Source organism: Mustela nivalis (genome assembly GCF_964662115.1).
Source record: "Mustela nivalis genome assembly, chromosome: 18".
In the NCBI taxonomy this organism is placed as follows: domain Eukaryota; kingdom Metazoa; phylum Chordata; class Mammalia; order Carnivora; family Mustelidae; genus Mustela; species Mustela nivalis.
In genome coordinates, this window is record NC_139037.1 from 52,897,962 (window position 1) to 52,921,161 (window position 23,200).

At 40.1% G+C, this 23,200-nt stretch overlaps 1 protein-coding gene and 1 long non-coding RNA gene across 7 annotated transcripts in view; both read left to right on the forward strand.

Moving 5' to 3' along the window:
• LOC309852832 overlaps positions 1 to 23,200 on the forward strand; it is a 642,903-nt gene that overhangs the window by 149,103 nt on the left and 470,600 nt on the right. The window lies entirely within an intron of this gene.
• Positions 31 to 22,212, forward strand: LOC309852748 (uncharacterized protein). Of its 6 annotated transcripts, none has more exons than XM_082709970.1 (4): positions 31 to 118; positions 2,660 to 2,721; positions 8,914 to 9,040; positions 16,651 to 22,212. In XM_082709970.1, exons 2-4 carry the CDS (start codon positions 2,707 to 2,709, stop codon positions 18,633 to 18,635), a joined length of 2,127 nt encoding a protein of 708 aa, XP_082566096.1. In that variant the 5' UTR covers positions 31 to 118; positions 2,660 to 2,706; the 3' UTR covers positions 18,636 to 22,212. The 6 variants fall into 6 exon arrangements, with proteins under 6 accessions (XP_082566096.1, XP_082566099.1, XP_082566098.1 ...); XM_082709973.1 differs by having other exon boundaries at positions 60 to 118; positions 16,655 to 22,212; XM_082709972.1 differs by having other exon boundaries at positions 64 to 198; positions 16,655 to 22,212.

Here is a 23,200-nt window from a genome sequence, read left to right on the forward strand (position 1 = left end):
AGACGCGAAAACCGCGGGACTCCGCGCGCTCAGGCCCCGCCCCCGCCCCGCGGCGCACGCGCACGCGCGCTTTCCCGCAGACCCGGAAGCGGATCTCGCGGAGCCACGGGCGCGCTCGGTGAGTGTCGGTTTTTCTGGTTCATGCCGCCGGCGCGCTCCTCAGGCTCCGCCTCCACACCCAGTTTCGGGGGTCGCCTGGTAAGGTTAAAATCCCTGAACCCCCTTCGTCCCTCTCGCTGGGAGCTCGTCCCTATCGCCTGTCGTGGCGTCGCCGTAAGACGTTCCGAGCCCTGTCGCTCGGTGCGGGACCCGGTAGTGTGCCCTCGGTTCCGTTATCGCTCTGAGGCGGGGTACGGGCCCCAGCCTTGCCTCCTTCGGATCTTGTTAGACACCGATGGCCCTGCCGGTCGCTTTCCTTCTCAGAACCTTCCCCGGACTCCCCGCTCTGCCCCAACCCCCACCCGCGCCGGTACTGTGGTCCCTCGGGAAGTGGATACAGGCCCTTACGCTCCGCTCCAGGGAGGGCGGAGAGGCAACCGAAGATGGCGGGGAGGAGGCAGGAATCTGCGGAGTTAGGGGCCACCAGAAAATTTGGGGAGAAAGAGCGGCAGGGATTGAAACAGGTTGCGTCAGAGCGGGGTCGAAGTGTTGGAATAGCGAGGGAGGGAAGCCGAAGGATGCGCAAACAGAGAGGGAAATGCAGATGGACAAAAAGAGAGAAGAGAAACGAGGACAGAGACATACACAGAGAACACAACACATAGTGGTCTCGGACAAAGCACGGGACCCAGACCCAGGTGAGTGTTGAATTGACTGGATGTGGGATATTGAGTTGTGAAGTACGGATTTGTGGCTCTGGAGTGAAAATTTGTTGAATTGTTTCAGTTAGGCAGAAGAGAATGAGAGTTGTGAAATCGGGTGTTGAAGGCATCTGCACTTTCTAATTGCATATAAGAGGATTCCATTTGCAGCCCCCGTTAATCTAGAGTGCAGAGGCCTAGCTCAGGCAGTTCCAGGCCATCCTCTTCCCTTCCAGGAAATGGGGGAAGACTTTCTGTAAGCACGTAGTGCTTTTCAAAATGGCCATTATTGACAGAAAGTTTCTCTTTCCCCCTTTTCCTGTGGCTCATGTCATTCTTTTCTAAATTTGATGTATCTTCACATTTGTTTTAACTTTAATCTCAGATTCCACCGCTCATCTTTTTAGTTTCTAAGTTATTTTCCTTAATTTTTTGTTACATGATTTTGAGTTACATGATTTTCTACTTTACTGTGTAGTGTAATGTTGTTTGAAGTCTGGTAAATACCTTAAGCTGTTTCATTATGTATCCCTTAAGGATGTTGAGAATCTTTTAAAACTCAACATCTAATTTAGCTAGTTAGTTTCATATTCAGCAGTTCCCTTCCCGTAAGTGATTTCATGAAATTACTGAACTCTGAGCAGAAGTTTCCAACTAAATGGATGTGCCCCTCAAGTCCCCTTTGTCTTTTCTGTGCCGATGTTGGGAGTATGGGCTGGACGGATGTGGAACTTTATTCCAGCAGAGCCCATCTGTTTATGATGCAGAGGTTTGCTCAGAGCTCATCTCCACAGGTGACCCTTCTTCATGTTTTTCAGAACTAGTAACTATTTTTAATTTCAAATACTTTTATTATATTTTTTTCTGGAAAAGCGGAAGTAAATTAACTTGGGTTTGATTAAACCCATTAAAGAGAATCTGACCTGGTTCAGGAACATGAAAGGTCATCTGCAATTAGGACAAGTCCTTTCTACTTAAACCTGTCCGGGCTACCATTTCAGAATTTACTTACACCCAGGTCTGCTAACTGCTCCGTGGTTCAGACCTCTTAAGGGCAACGTGGTAAAAGTGTTCCCCCTCTGAGACTCAGTGCACCCGTCTGTGAAATGGAGATGATAGACCAGGAATTCTGAATCTGAGCTAATAAGATCCCTGACATGATTTTCAGAACTGGGTGTGTGTGGGGGGGTCCCTGGAGGTTTCTGAGAGAGCATGCCCAGTTATAGTTAAAGTTTAAAATGTGACCTAGTTCTCCAGAAATAATGAACACCACTAAGAAAGAGGCAGGAGCATAGTCCCAGAGACAGAGGCATGCGCCTCTCAGCTCCTACCCCTTTCTGTATCATAACTATCTTAAATTTGATTGTGTCATCTCTTGATATTAAACCCTCTTATAGCTTCCATCACTATCAGGACAAAAATCTAAACTCTCAGTATTGCTACCAGGGAGGAGCTCTGGAGCTGGGGTGGTCTTTAAGATTGGGAGTTGGTGCAGCTTGATGGAATGCACAGGCTTCTGTATCCTGCATCAACCACTCATTGGATGCAGCTGCCTAGGGAGGAGCCAAGAACTTGAATGAGGCAGTTCCTTTGGCCAAGTGCCAAGGGAACAAAGGACAGTGCAGTTGCAGTAGAATGTGTGGGTTTCAGCAGAAGGGGAGGACTTTCTGAAGACATACGTGACATAAGGCACTTGTTGCCCTCCGTATGGGAGTTATCATCTCTGCCTCCCTCCTGTTGCAGTGAGCAGCAAAGGACTGTCCTTCCTCCACATGAAGGTTCTCCCAGTATGTATATTACAGCAGAGGAAGGGGTTATTTTGATTCTGTGCATTAAACAACATACTTTTTGTCACACAGAATAACCTTATCTGAGAAAGAAGCCCAGAAGAGTGAAAAAAGGAGGAATGTCTCTTTCCCAGGTAAAAGTCATACATTTTTAGTTGTTTTTTCTCCTGCCTAAAATGTTTACTCTCACTTTGTCCCAGTTTTCTCTCATCTCCATGAAGATTCCATCTCACTGTGACCCCGTGATATGGAACTTGGGAAGAGGCTCCTTTTAGGTGGTCAGCCTGGGAAGGATTTTCTGTGCAGGCATGGACTGGAGAAAGAGAGTAGGCTCTGTGGTGTCAGTGAGGTTGGACATTAAAGATTCCTCAGAGACCCCTTCTGGATGCCCTTTCAGCTCGTAGAAATCAAGATTAAAGAGATTACATATGTAAGTGATGTATTAATGTGCACAAATACCTGAGAAACTCTGGAAAAGGAGACTGATGGGGGATATTTGCTTTTTCTAATTTTATAAATGTCATCGGACGTTAAACAAGAAAATCAGTGTATTTCTGACTCCAAAATACTAATACTTTGAAAGAGAATGGGAAGTTCAAAGTAGGAAATAAGGAACAGAGAGAGTGTCTTTTAAATTAACATAATTAATTTTAAAATGTAGAATCAACCCATTTGTCTAACAGTGAATGTTCTTTAAATTATTCATTGCACACCCATCTCATAAAGACCATGAGGTCTTTATGGAACACTCAAGGTCTTTGCAACTCTCACACAGCAGATCTTTTAGGAAAAAATATTTACGGTTTAATGAAGACATAAGAGCAGAACCTTCTATCATTAGAGAGTCTGGGGCTAAATTTTTATTTTACTAATTTTTTTTTAAGATTTTTATTTATTTATTTGAAAGACAGAGATCACAAGTAGGCAGAGTCAGGGAGAGAGAGAAGAGGAAGCAGGCTCCCCGCTGAGCAGAGAGCCTGATGCGGGGCTTGATCCCAGGACCCTGAGATCATGACCGGAGCTGAAGGCAGAGGTTTTAATCCACTGAGCCACCCAGGCGCCCCCTTTCTTTACTAATTATTGTTAAATGTTTTTTTTTGTTTGTCTGTTTTTTTAAGATTTTTATTTATTTATTTATTTGACAGACGGAGATCACAAGTAGGCAGAGAGGCAGGCAGAGAGAAAGGAAGGGAAGCAGGCTCCCTGCTGAGCAGAGAGCCCGATGCGGGGCTCGATCCCAGGACCCTGGGTTCATGACCTGAGCCGAAGGCAGGGGCTTTAACCCACTGAGCCACCCAGGTGCCCCAGTAATGGAGTTTAGAAACTAAGAAGTAAACTATCTCCTTCCCATCATACCATCCATCATCACTGATTGTCTTCATTAGGAGCCAGTATTCTCTTTATTTTTTTTTTATTATTTTTTTAAGATTTTATTTATTTATTTGACAGAGATCACAAGTAGGCAGAGAGGCAGGCAGAGAGAGAGAGAGGAGGAAGCAGGCTCCCTGCTGAACAGAGAACCTGATGTGAGGCTTGATCCCAGGACCCTGGGATTATGACCTGAGCTGAAGGCAGAGGCTTTAACCCATTGAGCCACCCAGGCGCCCAGTATTCTCTTTAGTAACTATTATAAAAACCTTATAAAAATGCATTCATATACTATAATTTATATACTACAATGATTTGAGAAAATATTCTTCAGTAAATGTTTAATTATAATATTTTATTTTGCAAATTTAAATATTTACATACCCTATGTCTGGAGTTGTTTTCATGTTAGTAAATAGATAACTGCTTTTTTAGAGCCTCATCAGACCATCCTCTAAATGAAGATACATCAATCCTTTATGATATCTTACTGTTACAATGAATGCCTGCTTCTGAGCAGGCTGACTTGACTACAGGTAATCTAAGGGTATCTCCTGATTGTATATCTTAAGTATGATTATCAGGTTAACCTGGTAATGATGGTGTTCCTGAGGAGGCCAGACATTCCACTTACTAAGTAAGGATTTTAAGTCAACTGTCTTAAACTAACTGAGCTAAAGGAAGCCATGGAAGAGAACTAAGAAGTAGGACAACAATGTTTCGACAAATAGAAAATATTAATAAAGGGACAGAAATTATGGTAAAGGGATAGAATACAAATTCTGGAGCTAAAAAGTACAATCACCAAAACTGAAAATTCACTAGAGGGTTCAGTACCAGACTGACAAGAAGAATAAAGAATTGGTGAACTTGGGCGCCTGAGTGGCTCAGTTAAGCGTCTGCCAGGATCCTGAGATCAGGCCCCACATCAGGCTCCCCACTCTGTGGGAAGCCTGCTTCTCCCTCTCCCACTCCCCCTGCTTGTGTTTCCTCTCTCACTGTGTCTCTTTCTGTCAAATAAATAAAATCTTCAAAAAATAAAAATTTTAAAAAAGAACATAAAGGGAGACTGTATAGGAGCAGTTGTCATATGCTATTAAAGCTAAGTTAATATCAACGAAATTCAAATATTCTATATGTAACTGCAATCCCCAGGGTAACCATTCAGAAAATAACTTAAAACTATGCAGAAAAATAACAAAAGCAATCAAAATGGTGTGCACATGGGGTGCTTGGGTGGCTCAGTCGTTAGGCATCTGCCCTTGGCTCAGGTCATCTGGGGGTCCTGGGATCGAGCCCTGCATTGGGCTCCCTGCTTGGTGGGAGGCCTGCTCCTCCTCCTCCTACTCCCCCTGCTTATGTTCCTTCTCTCACTGTCTCTCTCTTGTCTTTGTCAAATAAACAAAGTCTTTCAAAAAAAAAAGGTATGTATGCACAGACACAATGTAAATTGATTAAACTCTTCAATAAAAGACAAAGGAGTTAATTTTTAAAAAATAATTTCACTCTAGGGGCACCTGAACTCAGTGGGATAAAGCCTCTGCCTTCAGCTCAGGTCATGATCCCAGAGTCAGGATCAAGCCCCACGTTGGGCTCTCTGCTCAGTGGGGAGCCTGCTTCCCTTCCCCTCTCTCTGCCTGCCTCTCTGCCTACTTGTGATCTCTCTCTGTCAAATAAATAAAATCTTTTGAAAAAATAATAATTTCACTCTATATCTACAAAAGGCTCACTTTAGATACACAAATAGATGGAAAGTGAAAGGATAGAAAAGATACTCCATGCAAATAGTGATGAAAGCTAGCAATACAAATAGATCAAATAGACGAAGTTGTTTAATTGTTACCAGAGAAGTTGAAGAACATTACATTTTGAAGAAGGGTCAATCCATAAAGAAGATAAAATAACTGTGAACGATATGTACATAACAACAAAGCCTTTGCTTTTTTGAAGCAAAAATTGAGCAAAATAGTTGGAGACCTCAATACTCCCCTTGTAATAATGGCTAGAACAATCAAACATAATATCAGTAAGGAAATAAAGGATTGACCAACTAGACTTAGAAGACGTCTACAGAACACTCCAACAAAAACAATGCACTAAAAAATTAGGAATAGAAGGGAACTTGCTCATTCTGAAAAAAAGGTATTACTAAATTCTAAAATTCCACAGCTAACATTATACTCATTGGTGAAAGGCTGAAAACTTATACCCTAATACCAAGAACAAATAAGGGTGCCCCATTTTGTCACCACACTTTAACATTGTACTGAAGTTCTACCCAGAGAAAAGAGAGGGGAAAAATGTGTCAGAATTGGAAAAGAATTCAACCTACTCTATTCACAGAATACATGATCTTACATTTAGAAATAAAGAATCCTCAAAGGAAGAGATAATAAATTCATTGAAGTTACAGAATACAATATCAACACTCACAATTCAGTTGTATTTGTGTATACTTGCAATCAGCAAATTGAAAATAAGTAAACAGTACTATTTACAAGAGCATCAAAACGAATGGGAATAAGTTTAGCCAAGAAAATGGAAGATTTAAACACAACAAAAACTACAAAGATGCAGTTAAAAATTAAAACCTAGGGGCGCCTGGGTGGCTCCAGTGGTTAAAGCCTCTGCCTTCGGCTCAGGTCATGATCCCAGGGTCCTGGGATCGAGCCTCACATCGGGCTCTCTGCTGGGCAGGGAGCCTGCCTCCTCCTCCTCTCTCTCTCTCTCTCTGCCTGCCTCTCTGCCTACTTGTGATCTGTCTGTCAAATAAATAAAAATCTTAAAAAAAAAAAAAAATTTGGGCGCCTGGGTGGCTCAGTGGGTTAAGCCGCTGCCTTCGGCTCAGGTCATGATCTCAGGGTCCTGGGATCGAGTCCCACATCGGGCTCTCTGCTCAGCAGGGGGCCTGCTTACCTTCCTCTCTCCTACTGTGATCTCTCTCTGTCAAATAAATAAATAAAATCTTTAAAAAAAAAAAAAAAGATTTAAAACCTAAATAAATGTCAAGCTAGCCTGTGTTTGTGGATTGGAAGACATTAAAATGGCAGTGCTCCCCAAAGTTAGATAAAGAGTAATGCAATACCCAGCAAAATCTCAACAGCCTTTTTTAAAAACACAAATCTGAAACCTGATTCTAAAACTCAGTCGATTTGGTAAGGACCCCAAATAACCAAAATTAACATGAGAAAGAACAAAGTTGGAAGACCTAGAATTCCCAACATCAAACCACACTACAAATCTTTTTTTTTTTAACAAGTCTTCTTTTTTTTTCTTTTAAGTTTTTATTTATTTATTTGATAGAGAGTGAGATCACAAGTAGGCAGAGAGGTGGGCAGCCGGGGTTGGGGGGGGGGAGGAGCAGACTCCCTGCTAAGCAGAGAGCACAATGTGGGGCTCGATCCCAGGACCCTGAGATCATGACCTGAGCTAAAGGCAGAGGCTTAACCTACTGAGCCACCCAGGTGCCCCCATACTACAAATCTTGAGTAATCAAAAGTGTAACTCCAGCAGAGGCTAGAAATACGGATCAAAGTGACAGAACTGAGCATCTGCAAATAAACCCATACATCTGTAGTCAATTCCTTTTTTACAGGGGTGCCAAAAACACTCAGTGGAAAAAGAATATTAAGTGGTGCTGGCACAGCTGGATATCCATGTGAGAAAGAATAAAGTGAAACTACCTTATACCATATAAATAATTTAGAATTAATCAAAGACTCTGTAAGAGCTAAAACTTTAAAACTTCTGGATGAAAACAGAGGTAAAGCTTCATGACCTTGGGGTTGGCAGTGGATCTAATACATGATACCAAAAACAAAAGAGAGAAAGATAAATTGGTCATCATCAAAATTAATGTTTGTGCATTAAAGGACATTATCACATATGTGAAACATAACCTACCAGATGAGAGGAAATAATTTGCAAATCATGTATCTCGTAAGGGTCTAGAACCTAGGATATACGAAGAACTTCTACAACTCAACAACCCAAATAAAAAGAATCCAATTTAAGAAATGGTCAGAGGACTTTAACAGACACTTCTCCATAGCAGATAAACAGCTGAAACAGGCCACTGAAGAGAGGTTCAGTGAAATCAGTCATTAGTGAAATCCAGTCAAAACCGCAATGAGATACCATTTCACACCCACTAGGATGAGTACAGTAACACAAAATGTTGGTAAAGATGTGGAGAAATTAGAATCATGACACATTCTGTTAAAGTGTATAAGTTGCTGTTGGAAACAGCATGGCAGATTCTTGAAAAATTAAACCATGCGACCCAGGAATTCTGTTCCTAGGTATATAACCAAAAGAACCGAAAACAGGTATCCAGACACCTACTTGTACTTGAAAGTTCACAGCAACATTATTAACATTAGCCAAAGGTGATGATCAAAGGCCCATCAGTAGACAGTGAATACAGTCTAGTCCTATGATAGAATAGTATTCAGCTATAAAAAAGCGATGTACTGGTATGTACAACATCATACACGAACCTGAACATTATTCCAAGTGAAAGGAGCCAGATGCAGAAAAGTCACACTTTATACCATTCCATTTACAAATACGAAAATCCCAAACTAGGTAAATCCATAGAGACAACGCATTAATGGTTGCCAGCAACTGGAGAAGAAAAGGCCAATAGGAAGCACCTGCTTAATGGGTAAAGGGTTTCCTTTGGGAACAATAAAAATATTTTTTATCTCGACTGAGGTGATGTTTGTTCAACACTATGAATATACTAAATGCCACCAAATGGTACTTTAAAACGGCTAATTTTATGTTGTTTCATTTAAGAAAATCAGAGAACTATAACTTGCTTAGAATCCTCTTACACAGATCGGTCGGAATACTCACCCCAGTCATGTCACCTTTACACATCTCTGCTGCTTTTACTTTGTGTCAGAATCAGAACACTCTGCCTGTCCGCTTGGTGAGATGTGTTTTCATTTCAGGGACACCTGACCTTCAGGGATGTGGCCATTGAATTCTCTCAGGAGGAGTGGGAGTGCCTGGACCCTGCCCAGAGGGCCTTGTACAGGGACGTGATGGTGGAGAACTACCGGAACCTAGTCTCCCTGGGTGAGGAAAGTTTCCCTCCAGAATTTGATAGTTCATTTTGTATGTCTTTGCATTTTTTCTTGAGAGGCCCTGACTTGACTGTATGAGTTTCAATCCCTGTTCTTAAGGGAGTGATGGAAGTGCTTTTGATAGAGAATGGAAAGGCTTCGTAATGTCAAGTGGACTCTACTGTCCCTTCTCTTCAGAAGTTTCGCGTTGGTGCTTCATTTGGCAATTGCAGAACATCAGTTGTCAGAAAACCTTATGGTGAATTTTTTAAAAATACCTGATTCTGTGGTCTTACCCTCGTGCTTTTGACTCAGTAGTTCTTGGAAGAGAGCTAGATACCTGCACACGTAAAATAACATCGAAGCATTCAGGAGGAGGCAGTCCGTTGACTAGTTTTTTAAATACTTTCTACACCCACGTCTAATGAATACCCTCTGTTCTCCACTGAATGAAGAGCCAGGAATATGTTCTGGAAGCGCAAAGCATCTCAGGTTCTTTTTCTTTATAATTTGAAGTCTCTTGAGCTGAATATATCCATTTTGGATCAAGGGGAAGAGCCGTAGACTGTGGAAAGTGAAGAGCAAACGGGAAATGCAGACATGTGGGAATGTATTAGGATGGGAACACATGTAAGAGCTCAGATGGGTGGAGTAAGCTGCTCCGTTAAATACTGTCTGGGGAAAATCTATGGGAAAATAAAAGTTTCTTATGAACTTTCAAAGGAAATCCTCTGCACTCGCATTGTCATGACCTGTAACACTCTCTCCTGGCCCCTCTGACCATATTGGTGCCATTGTTTGAGAGGGACCAAGATGGCTGTCCCTGAGGAGTCTTTGCCCTTGATTTCTCTTGGTTCTCAATCCATACAGATCAGAGCTGAGGCCTCCGTAGTGCTGACCCTAAGGCCTACTCAATTGCCATTAACATTTTTATATCCTTGGGAGAACATCTCAGCAAACAGAATGGCTGCCTTTCCTTTATGTCTGGGGCTCCATGAGACTTCATGGAGCTGTGTCAAGCCCTCTCTGCCTGTTCAGGCCCCTCACCTATTTCTTCAGTTCTCATTTTGTTCTCATTCATGTTTATAAAGAAGTGCTTCTTGAAGCCACCAGGTAGAATGTCAGCATGTCCCAGGACACCGAGATGGAAGGTATCAGGAGATCCTGAGTGATCTGGGCCTCTAGTTTGTCCTAACTTTTGTGCAGTTTAACAGTGCTTCCCGAGGGTGGTGACAGTGTAGATCAGACATAATACGATCATCTCCTTTGAGCCAGCAATAAGAGAGTCATCTCACCCTCCCTCTTGGCCCCTGCAAACATGGATCTCTTTACTGTCTTCATAGTTTTGCCTTTCCCAGAATGTCATAAAGTTGGAATCAAACGGGATATATAGCCTTTTCAGATTGTCGTGCATTTACGTTTCCTCCATGTCTTTTCCTGGCTTGACAGCTCCTTTCTTTTTAGTGCTGAATAGTATTTCCGTTGTCTGAATGGGCCACAGGTTATTTCTCCATTTGTCTACTGAGAGGCACCTTGGTGGCTTTCAGGTTTGGGCGATTACAGATAAAGCTGCTATGAACATTCATATGCAGGGGTTTTTGGTGTGTTGTTTGGCTTTTATAGCCCTTTTTGGTTTTTGTAGAACTTCATTCCTTTTTGTCACCACGTAATATTCCATGCACGAATCCCACATCTTGTTTATCCATCCATGCGTTGCTGGCCATTTGCGTCGTTTCTGCCTTATGGCTGTTATGAGTAATGCTGCTGTAAACAGTTTTGCACAAGTTTTTATGGAGACATACAGTTCTCATTTCTCTTCAGCATATAGCTAAGAGTGGAACTGCTGGGCCATACAGTAGTTTTCTTTAATCTTTTGGAGAGCCACCAGACTATTTTCCAAAGCAGCTGCCCCATTTTACATTCCCACCAGGGATGTATGAACATTCCAGGTACTCCACATCCTTACCAACACTTGTAATCTGTTTCCTTGATTATAGCCATCCTAGGGATGTGGAGTTGTATCTTACTCCGGTTTTGATTTGCATTTCCCTAATGACTAATGGTGTTAGACATCTTTTTGTGTGCTTATTGGGCGTCTTTCTATGGTTTTTGAAATGTCTGTTTAGATTCTTTGTCCATTTTAAAATTGGATTGTCTTTTTGTTGTTGAGTCTAAAGAGTTCTTTATATATTCTAGATGCAAGTACCTTATCAGATATATGATTGGCAAATATTTTCTCCCATTCTGGGGGTTCTCTTTTGACTTTGTTGAAGGCTGAGTTTTAAAGGCTAAAGGAGAGGATAATCTTTATTGAGGTTTTGTTTGTAAACTAGTGTTTACAATAACAATCTGAAAATGGATTTTCATGACTGGAAGGACTTGAGGTTATATGCTGAAAATTTCTCAAATCTTAACTTGCCAGGATAAAAGGCACTTAGGCACATTTGGGAGCGCTTTTGTTTCAACTTAGGTCATTTCCACTGTAGCCTCTGAGAGCGGTGTTCACACAATATGCATGTGGGTCGCGACACCCACAGTGCTCCCCTTGCCCCCACCCCCCGCCACTGCTGCTCTTTACTGGTCACATTTTTCCTGTTTCAATATTCTCTTCCTGTTTACAAAAGTAAATTTCAATATATAAGATTATATTACCTATTCTGATCGAGACAGAAATGTTTCACTACTGACAATGTTGGTCTAGAGGACACAGAGTCACTTCATTCTACAAGGAAGCCACCTCCCATTAACCCTCTGAGAAGATGATGGTGTCTTAGTTGATCCTTTTCCTAGTATTGTCTGTCTAATAAAGTACAGCTAAAATCTCTCTCTTTCCCAGGCCATCCTGGCTTTTTAGGGTCCCTGGCCCCTTTGCATTCATTAGGTGGAAGTCACGATGTGGATAATTCCAAAAAGTGAAAATCTAAAATTAGATGTAGTTTAAATACAGCATAGCTTACTGAGATTTCTAGTTAGCCTTTCTTTAGGAAAAACCTGTATCATTGCTTAAATGTTTACTGCATTCCTGGTATATGGAAAGCACCATATTGATTATCTATTTGTTTTTCGTTTAAAATTTAAAAAAAAAAAAAGTGCGGCAGCAGTTTGTTTTGCTTTGTTTTTGTTTTTTTGTTTTTTTGTTTTTTTTAAAGAGAGTGAGCGAGCATGTGTGTACTGGTGAGAGTGGTGGTGGAGGGAGGGAAGGGAAGAGAATCTTAAGCAGACTCTACACCTGGCACAGAGCCTGACAGGGGGCTTGATCTCACAACCCTAAGGTCATGACCTAAATTGAAACCAAGAGTCAGGGACGCCTGGGTGGCTCAGTTGGTTAAGCAGCTGCCTTCGGCTCAGGTCATGATCCCAGCGTCCTGGGATCGAGTCCCACATCGGGCTCCTTGCTCCGCAGGGAGCCTGCTTCTCCCTCTGACTCTGCCTTCCACTCTGTCTGCCTGTGCTCGCTCTCGCTCGCTCTCTCTCTGACATATTAAATAAATAAAATCTTTAAAAAAAAAAAAAAGAAAAAGAAACCAAGAGTCAGACACAACATACCGAGCCACTCAGGCACCCCAGCAGCAGGTCTTTTTTTTTTTTTTTTTAAGATTTTATTTATTTATTTGACAGAGGGAGATCACAAGTAGGCATAGAGGCAGGCAGAGAGAGAGGAGGAAGCAGGCTTCCCATTGAGCAGAGAGCCTGATGTGGGGCTCGATCCCAGGACCCTGAGATCATGACCTGAGCCAGAGGCAGAGGCTTTAACCCACTGAGCCACCAGGCATCCAATTTTTAATTTTTGTTTTTAAGTGTTTGCTACACCCACCGTGGGGCTCAAACTCAACAATCCTAAGGTAAAGAGTTGCATGCTCTGCCAGCTGAGCCAGCCAGGCGCTCATCTTTTTTCTTTTTTTCTCCTAAACCTTTTGATCCCCTTCACCCATTTCTGCTACTATCCTGTCACCCTCCTGCCTCTGGCCACTGTCAGTATACTCTGTATCTCAAAGGGTTGTTGTTGGTTAAGAGTCCACATATAAGACAGATCATAGAAGATATTGGTCTTTTTGGCTGACTTATTCCACTTAGCGTAATGTCCTCAAGGTCCATCCATGTTATCACAAGTGGCAAGATTCTCTTCTTTTTTTTAGACTGGATAACACTGTATTTACCCATTCACCCATCAGTGGACACTTAGATTATTTCCATATCACAGATATTGTGAACAGCGCTGCAGTGAACATCGGAATGCATGTATCTTTTTGAATTCGTGTTTTGTTTTCTTCAGATAAATAAGAGGAATTGGTGGATCATACAGTAATTCTATTTTTCATTTTTTTAGGAACAACTGTACTGTTTTCCATACTGGCTACACCAATTTAGACTCCCACTAACAGTGCACAAATTCTCCATCCCCTCACCAACACTGGTTATTTCTTGTCTTTTTGATACCTGCCATTCTGAGGAGCTTAACGTGGTATCTCACTGTGGCTCTGATTTGCATTTCCCTGATGATGATTAATCTTGAGCTGCTTCTCTTGGTCCGGTTGGCCATCTGGATGTATTTGTTGGAAAATATCTATTCAGATCTTTTGCTCATTTTAAAAATTGGGTTATTTGGGGGCTTTTTTGCTGTTATTTTGGGTTATTAGCCCCTCATAAGATACATGACTTGCTAATATTTTCTCCCATTCAGTAGGTTACCTTTTCATTTTGTTGATGGTTTCCTTGCCTGTGCAGAAATTTTCTGGTTTGATGCAAGTTCCACTTATTTTTGCTTTTGTTGATTTTTGTATCAAGAGTGAAAAAAATTATTGCCCAGATTTGTGTCAAGGAGCTTATTACCGGGTGCCTGGGTGGCTCAGTGGGTTAAGCCGCTGCCTTCGGCTCAGGTCATGATCTCAGGGTCCTGGGATCGAGTCCCGCATCGGGCTCTCTGCTCAGCAGGGAGCCTGCTTCCCTCTCTCTCTCTCTCTCTCTCTGCTTGCCTCTCTCTCCGTCTAGTGATCTCTCTCTGTCAAATAAATAAATAAAATCTTAAAAAAAAAAAAAGCTTATTACCCTCTATCTTTTCTTCCAGGAGTTTTATGGATTCAGGTGTTAGGTTCAAATCTTTAATCTCTTTTGGGTTAGTTTTTGTGTATGGTATCAGATAGTGGCCCAGCTCCATTCTTTTGCATGTGGCGGTCCAGTTTTCCCAATACTGTTTATTGAAGAGACTGCCCTTTCCCTGTTGTATATTCACGTCTCCTTTGTCGTAAATTAATTGACCACGTGTGGGGTGTATTTCTGGGTTCTTCTGTTGATCTCTGTGTCTGTTTTTATGCTAATACCATATTGTTTTCATTACCACAGCTTTGTAATGAAGGAGTGTGAAATCAGGGAACATGATGCCTCTAACTTCGTTCTTCTTTCTCAAGATGCATTCACTGTTTGGGATCTTTTGTGGTTCCATACAGATTGTAGGATTTTTCTATTTTGTGTCCCAGGTTTTTACGTGGACATAAATTTTCAACTTAGCTGTGTAAATACCAAGGAGTTTGACTGCTGGATCCTATTTAAGAGTATATTTAATTCTGTGAGAAATTACAGGCTGTCTTCCAGAGGGGATACCATTTTGCATTCCCTCCAGCAGTGACCTAGAGTTCCTGTTCCACATCCTCAGTGGTATATTAGGTGTTACAGTGTTCTGGATTTTGGCCATTCGTAACTGTGTAGTGGTATCTCAGTTTTTTGTTTTTTGTTTTTTAAGATTTTATTTATTTGACAGAGAGAGAGATCATAAGTAGGCAGAGAGCCAGGCAGAGGGAGCGGGGTACACAGGCTCCCTGCCAAGCAGAGAGCCTGATGCAGGGCTCGATCCCAGGACCTTGGAATCGTGACCTGAGCCAAAGGCAGAGGCTTTCACCCACTGAGCCACTCAGGCGCCCCATGTATCTCATTGTTTTTAACATACATTTTCCTTAGTTAAATATATGACATTCTTTAAACTGAGAATTTTTTATATCTTGTGAACATACTTTTAAGTTACTGCTTTAGTCCCAGAAATACCATTCAATTGACTTACCTTAGCTTTTTGTATAAGATACATTATTTTTTCACTATATATACGTAGTTTTCTGAAAATAACTTTAAATTTTATTTTCATTACTTTTTTTTGCTACAAATTATTTATTCTAATATTCTTGTTTAGATTCATCATGTACATCCTTGCATATTAATAATATTTAAATATATAATTTTACTTAAGGAAAGGAAGTTTTTTTTTACATTCCTTGGTTTCCTTATTATTCCTGCTTCTGATGTTTGTGTTTCCCAGAAAATTTCTTAAGCTCCTGAAATTATGTATTTCAGTTAACCCACCTGGTCCTTGTTGACACACATCCCATTGCTGTCCTATTTTCCTGTTAAATTGACTACTTACGTTGCTAACCACAACCGTGCACATAGACCTCTGTCATGGACCACAGTGACACTGCCAAAAATGGTTTCTCTGTTTAAATACTGCTGTTCACACTGTCCTTCTAAAGGACATATTACCACAGATGTGCAAGCATAAGCACTACTCCCACTTCTGGTACTCCTTGTGCTTCACTCTTGGTTTTCTGAACCCAAATCCTGGCCTTGGCTCAGACTTTTCATTGATCTAAACAACTGTACCGGTATCTCCTGGTATATTAATTATGAGGCCAGAGCACCTCAGTTTCCACAGGACCCACCCCTCCCCACACGGCATTACTTACGTAAGGAAAGAGCCCTATTCATACACAGCACAGCCTGCTCACTACAGCAGCGTGATCTGGTGCTTAATAATAATGTGTGGGAATATGATGAAAGAAAAAAGATACTTTAAGAAATCTGTATTACAGGGCGCCTGGGTGGCTCAGTGGGTTAAAGCCTCTGCCTTCGGCTCAGGTCATGATCTCAGGGTCCTGGGATCGAGTCCCACATCGGGCTCTCTGCTCGGCGGGGAGCCTGCTTCCTCCTCTCTATCTCTCTGTCGTCTGCCTCTCTGCCTACTTGTGATCTCTCTCTGTCAAATAAATAAATAAATAAATAAATAAATAAATAAATAAATCTGTATTACAGTTAAACAACTGATAAATCTAGCAGGTTAAGTAACCAGTTACACAAAATAATAGTCTCTGGAATTCTAAAGAATTCTTTCCCAAGAACTAAAAGAAAGAATTTACATTCCATAAGTAATACACAGTAGGAGAAATGAAAGATACATTGAGAATCACTGAATTATGAAATACCGGGTTCAGATAAACACACTTTTATAAAGATTAAGAATTAGGGAAGACAGAAATCTGTCATGATCTCATGTACAGTTACAGAATAGCCAGTATATAGATCAGCTCCCTAATCACGAAGTATCAAGTACCCAGGTATATCGCCAAAAAATATGTATAGTATATAATAGTATGTTTAGAAAAATTATCTTAAGATCAGAAAATATTAATATGGAAAAATTTATAAAAAGAAACTTAAAACCATTATATATTACAATAGTATTTGTATATTATGATAGTGCTTGAAGACTGCTTGAGAAACTTCCTTTGTTCATGATAAGTACTTTTTAATGTAATTATGTAATTCAGCATACAATAATTACCCTCCAACTCTCTTTGATAGGAAGCCTTTCTGCTGGATTTGCAATCAAGAAATTATCACCAAAAGAGGACATTAATAAAGGAGAATCATACCACTTAGTGATTTTGGAGGGAAATGAAAGCCAAGGCATCAAGGATTTTGATCTCAAGGAAGTCTGGGAAAATATGCATGAGTTTGAGAGTCAGTGGAGATACGATGCAAGAAATTACAAAGAAGTGCCTTTGACACATAACAAAAATCTCTCTCATAGAAAAGATCAACAGCTTAATAAATCCTCAATTACTTTTCCTCCAAAGCAGAGTACTTCTGTAGGAAATCATACATACCAATATCTCGTGCATGGTGAGCCATTTGTAAGGCATTTGTTAAAACTGGAAAATAACATAAGTGTTGCTGGAAACTGGTACACAGACTGTTTGGAAAACAGAACTGGGTTATGTTTACACACACACTTGGCTGAACTGCAGAGATTTCAGACTGAGGAAAAAATATATGAACGTAATCAAGTTGAGAAATCTTTCAACAATGGTTCCTCTGTTCCACCACTTCAAAGAACTCCTTCTAGTATCAAAAACATTTGGAATAAATATAGGAAGATTTTAAAATATCCTTTGTTACCTGCACAATACAGAAGAGCATACACTAGGGGAAAATCTTACAAATGTAATGACTGTGGGAAGACTTTTAGCAAAAGCTCAAACCTCATGAGTCATGAGAGAATTCACTCAGGACAGAGACCTTACAAATGTAATGAATGTGGCAAAGCCTTTACAGAGCGTTCACATCTTACTCAACATAAGAAAATCCATACTGGAGAGAAACCTTACAAATGTAAGGAGTGTGGCAAAGCCTTTAACCAATGTTCAAACCTCACTAGGCATCAGAGAATCCATACAGGAGAGAAACCATATAAATGTGACATATGTGGCAAGGTCTGTAGTCAAAATTCAAACCTTGCAAATCATCAGAGAATGCATACTGGAGAGAAACCTTACAAATGTAATGAGTGTGGTAAGGCTTTTATCCAACGGTCACACCTTTGGAGTCATGAGAGAATTCATACTGGTGAGAAACCTTACAAATGTAATGAATGCAGCAAAGCCTTTGCTGAACGTTCAAGCCTTACTCAACATAAGAAAATCCATACTGGAGAGAAACCTTACAAATGTAAGGAGTGTGGCAAAGCTTTTAAGCAGTGCTCACACCTCATTAGACATCAGAATACACATCCTGGAGAGAAACCACACAAATGTGATGTTTGTGGCAAAGCTTTTATCCAAAGTTCTAGCCTTCTAGAACATCAGAGAATTCATACAGGAGAAAAACCTTATAAATGTAGTAAATGTGATAAGGCTTTTATCAGACGGTCACACCTATGGGGCCATGAGAGAACTCATACTGGAGAGAAACCTTACACATGTATTGAGTGTGGCAAAGCCTTTGCTGAGCGTTCAAATCTTACTCAACATAGAAAAATCCATACTGGAGAGAAACCTTACAAATGTAATGTGTGTGGCAAAGCTTTTACCCAATTTGCAAACCTTACCAGGCATCAGAAAATACACACTGGCGAGAAACCACACAAATGTGATGTGTGTGACAAGGCTTTTATCCAAAGTTCAAGCCTTATGGAACATCAGAGAATTCATACAGGAGAAAAACCTTATAAATGTAACAAATGTGATAAGGCTTTTATTAAACGTTCTCATCTTTGGGGTCATGAGAGAACTCATACTGGAGAGAAACCTTATAAATGTAATGAGTGTGGCAAAGCCTTCACAGAGCGTTCACATCTTACTCAGCATAAGAAAATCCATACCGGAGAGAAGCCTTATAAATGTGAGTGTGGCAAAGCTTTTACCCAGTTTGCAAAACTTACTAGGCATCAGAAAATACATAGTGAAAAGAAACATTATAAATCTAGTATGTGTGGCAGTGGTTTTATTCAAAACTCAAGCTTTGGGGATCATCAAAGAACTCACAATAGAAGGAAACCTTACAAATAAAATGATTAAGCAAGTGTTCAAGCCTTTTTCAACATCAGAGATTCCATATCATGGAGAGGAACCATATGAAACTAATGTATGTGGCAAAACTTTTAACCAGGGGCTTACACCTCACTTGACATCATAATATAAATCTCTAAAAGAAAGCACACAGATGTATGGCAAGGCTTATCCAAAGTTTCTACCTTGTGGAATGTAACTGTTATAGACAGAAACCTTACAAATATAATGAGTGTGATCAGCTTTATAAAAAATGTACAGCTTTGGGGGGGCACATAAAATAAGTGGGACTAAGAGGGACAAATTTCCAGTGATTAAAAAAAAAAAAAAGTACAACGTTGTGGTTATGAAAGAATTCATATGAGATGGAAACCATACAAATGTGTCAAGGTCTTTACCTCAGGAAATACCAAAAAATTCATACTGGACAGAAACATTACAAATGTAATTAAAGTGATCATTTGTTTAGCCAGTTCTCTCAATGGACTAAAATAAGAAAATTCATACTACAGGGGAAGTAGGCCTACTTTGAGGATTAACCAATCTTAGATGTTAAATTCCACAGAAAATTTAAATTATTTAAAACCTAATGAGATGATAGGTATCAACAGAACAAGAGTATCTGTGGAAACAGCTACTAATTATCTTCAGCTTATAATTTTTAAAAATATTTTAAGTATTCTCAACACCCAATGTGGAATTTAAACTCATGACCCCAAGATCAAGAGTCATGTCTTCTTATAAGGACTGAGCTATCCAGAAGCCCCTATATTTTTTTTACTCAATTACTTGAGGTTTCTTGAGGCTGCATTATTACTGGTGACACGACCTGCAGTTTGGAATCCACTGATGTTATACTTTAATTACATGCATTTCATGGGCTACCATAATGGTCACAAGGGATTGGTAGGGTGAAAGGACCCAGGTCATAGGTGGGGTTTACTCATACCTATGTAACCTGGAAAAACTAGGACACTAATTTTAAGATACAGTACAATGTAGGTTTGAGGGCTTAGTGGGGGCAGGGAATAGTATAAAACTGTTACCTGAATTGACGTTTTCTGTGACTACAGCCTCTCCTCTAGATTTGTTGGTATGATTGAGGGCCTTTGTTGATGGTTACAGGAAAGGATGATCATGAAACAGAGTAGGCCAGAACATTAAGAGAAAGATTTTCATGTGAGTAGAAGGACAAGTTATTGGGGATGGCATATGTGGTAGAAAAAATGGAGGGGGAATGATGATTTCTCCCTCTTATGAAAGGTAGTAATTGTTGTATATCATAGATTAGTGAAAATTAGTCTTATTTTTGGAAACTGAAGAGAAAGTTGTAGAGGACATTTTAATCAAAAGAACCAGAATAGTATGCTTGTGAAGGATTCAAATTTGGCCACTGAAAATTGCAGTCTGATACCATTTTATTTAGGATATTATAAATTCTCATATCTAAAAAGGAAACTATAGAAACATTTTTTTGTAACATGAATGAATCATGTGCCTTTTATTAGCCCAAGTGCATCCCATCTCATTGAAGCATTTCATAATGAACACTGTTAATACATCCTTGGGCTCCCTAGGTTGGATGTCATCCATAATTTTTCTCCATGTTGGATTTGCACAACTTACATTCTTGGAAATATATATTCATAATTTGAATTTGAAAGTTACACAATTTCAAACTCTCACCCTCTAAAACCTGCCTCCCTGTTCATAAACATACACTGTATGATTATAGTTTACATGCCTGCCTTTTGTGCTGAAATGAGACCCATGGGTTGCATGTTTACATGAAATGAAAATAGAAAAATAGTAAGCATATGAAAAGTATTAGGAAGTAAAAGAAAATTTCAGAAATAAGGATAAAGATAATCTCTTGTGCTGGAATGCTCAGGAAGTTGAAAAGATCAGTGTTCACGGAGTTTCTCTCAAAAACAAACATTGACACAGTGGGAGTCTTGATAACTAGCAATCTCATATATTTACCTCTAAAACATTTTTTGCTAGTTTGTACTTGTGCTTACTCCACTAGATCTGGATGTCATGAATGAGGACTCCATATAATAATGTTAGGAGAATGTTTATTACATATGATGCTTTCTGGGGGAGAGCAGGGTAGACCTTCTCAGGTTCTAAAAATGGCTAGAGAACGCAGGGAATGGTGACTGGTTTGTTAGGATGGATACTATGTGGGGCTGGGGCGATGGCACTCATGGTGTGAACTTTCAGTTAATGCCAAGGGAAGGGGCACTCAGGCTTTATTACTAGCTTGTCCTGCCCGGGTGGGCAGAATAGTAAGAGGTTATATAGTGAGGCTTAACAGGTATCATTCTTCAGACATCAAAAATGGAGTCAGACTCTAATATAAAACTGAATGTTTATTCCTGACTTGGTAGGGAAAGACCACAATCTGCCTCATGCTAACACACTACCCTCCTTTTCCTGGTGCACATACAGACCCTACTGCACAATATGATTGTTGAAAATGGTGAAATACTGTTTGGGTAAATTACCTAAGGTATTTTTACACTTAGGATGTCACAATTATATTTCTATTAAGTTATAGTCTAATAGTAAAATACATGTGGAAGTGATAGAATATGTCCCAACTACAAGACTTTAATGAGTCCTTTCATTTCTCTACCAAGATACTAGAATCAGAATATCTGTATTGAGACTTGGCAAATTATTTTAGTTTTAGGTCCAGATAAAATTAACAGAGGAATTAAGTCTTTAAGTTAGGAAACAGTAGGCTAATAATTTTTGAACCTCATTTGGAACACCTACCAAGCCTGTCATGGGTTGCACAGAACATACTTCAGGATAAAGAACAAAGTATGCTGATAAAATCTCTCTTCCCACAGTTATCCTTGACTACCTTGTCACTTAATAAGGGGTATTTTTAATTTGATCTGCAGAATGTTTTCTCTAATATCTTTTTCTTTTACCTTCTGTTTAGGTGTGAATATGAAATTTGAAAAACCCCTAATGTCATTATTAAAATTGCATTATTAAAATTTCTAGCTAATTGGAAAAACTTCGTGGGATTATCATTTCCATGTAAGCAAGACAAAACCTAATAAAAAGGGCTTTGCTCTTCACCGTTCACCCTTAGTCCTACGGTGGCCATCCTGCTGGATGGTGAAAGGGCTGCCAACAGAGGTAGAGTAGGGAGAGAACTGCCCAGGGTACCCGTCCCATCCAACATTACAGATCTGGGCTTCCTGTTACTTGGGAATGATAAACCATCTACTTGTTTCAGCCACTGTTTTCCAGGAGGTCTGTCACTCACAAAAAATGTCCTACCTGACAAATAAGATTAATATTTTGTATTGAGTGGAATGGCGCATTTGAGAGGGGTTCTTGAATTTAAAATTTTGTAGCTAAGAAAAGCTTTATTAAAGCCTGGATGGCTCATTCGGTTAAGTGTCCGGCTTTTGATTTCAGCTCAGATCGTGATCTCAGGGTCATGATATTGAGTCCCACATTGGGCTCCATACTCACCAGGGAGTCTGCTCAAGATTCTTCGTCTCTCTGCCCTTCTCCTCACCAAGTAAATCTTTAAAAAAAAAAAAAAAAATCCCTTAAAAAAAAAATGAGAGCTGTTTAGCACACATTGCCTAAAATTCACAACATGAACAAAATACAGCGTGAGACTTTATAACAAAATATCCCGAACACTAAGAAAGTTACAGGAATAAGGAATTTGGTCCCACAAACAATTACATGTTTACTTGACTATTTGAACTATTAATCTCTCAGCTAATGCATCACAGTAACTTTCTACTTCGCACTGATAAAATGCATTCTAATCACTGACATTAGCAGGAAACAAAATTCCCTGCCCTCAAGTAGTTTACATTCTATAACAGTAAGTCTATAAGGATCAAATATTATCAGGCTAAGTATCCAAAGTATGTTCATGTACAGTAACAGACTTACAGGATTCCCTAATTTATTTTATTTTTTTAGGATTCCCTAATTTAAACAGTGTTTTCTGGCAATGCCCATATGATGAAGTGGCATTTGAGCAGAATCACTGAAAGTGTCTCACCCAGTTACAAATGAGGAAGGGCAAGTGGGTGGAGGAAATGGAGAAGGTGGTTAGCATGGCGACATGTTTACTGTCGTTGGCATGCAGCCTGGTGAAATGTGATACTAAGTGTCTACTGGAGACATTTAAAAATTGGGACTTCCTATAGTTACAATTTTTAAAACTTTAACAAAATTGTCCAGAGTACTTAAGATGGTATGTAATAGAGCCAAAGCCATGATGATCTGTTTGGAGAATACACAGACGTATTTCTTTATGGCAGCCTTACCAAGGGATGGGGTGGGGTAATGAATTAAGGGAAAGATAGTAAATATCATTTGTTAAAACTACCTGAGAGGTTTGATCCCAGTTAAGATACACACTTAAAGGGGCGCCTGGGTGGCTCAGTGGGTTAAGCTGCTGCCTTCGGCTCAGGTCATGATCTCGGTCCTGGGATTGAGTCCTGCATCAAGCTCTCTGCTCAGCAGGGAGCCTGCTTCCCTCTCTCTCTCTCTCTCTGCCTGCCTCTCCATCT

What these genes read in the sequence shown, in the direction of transcription:
- LOC309852748 (XM_082709970.1), top strand. An exon ending in CCGGAACCTAGTCTCCCTGG is followed by an intron (nt 9,041 to 16,650) that starts GTGAGGAAAGTT and finishes TCTCTTTGATAG; the next exon opens with GAAGCCTTTCTGCTGGATTT.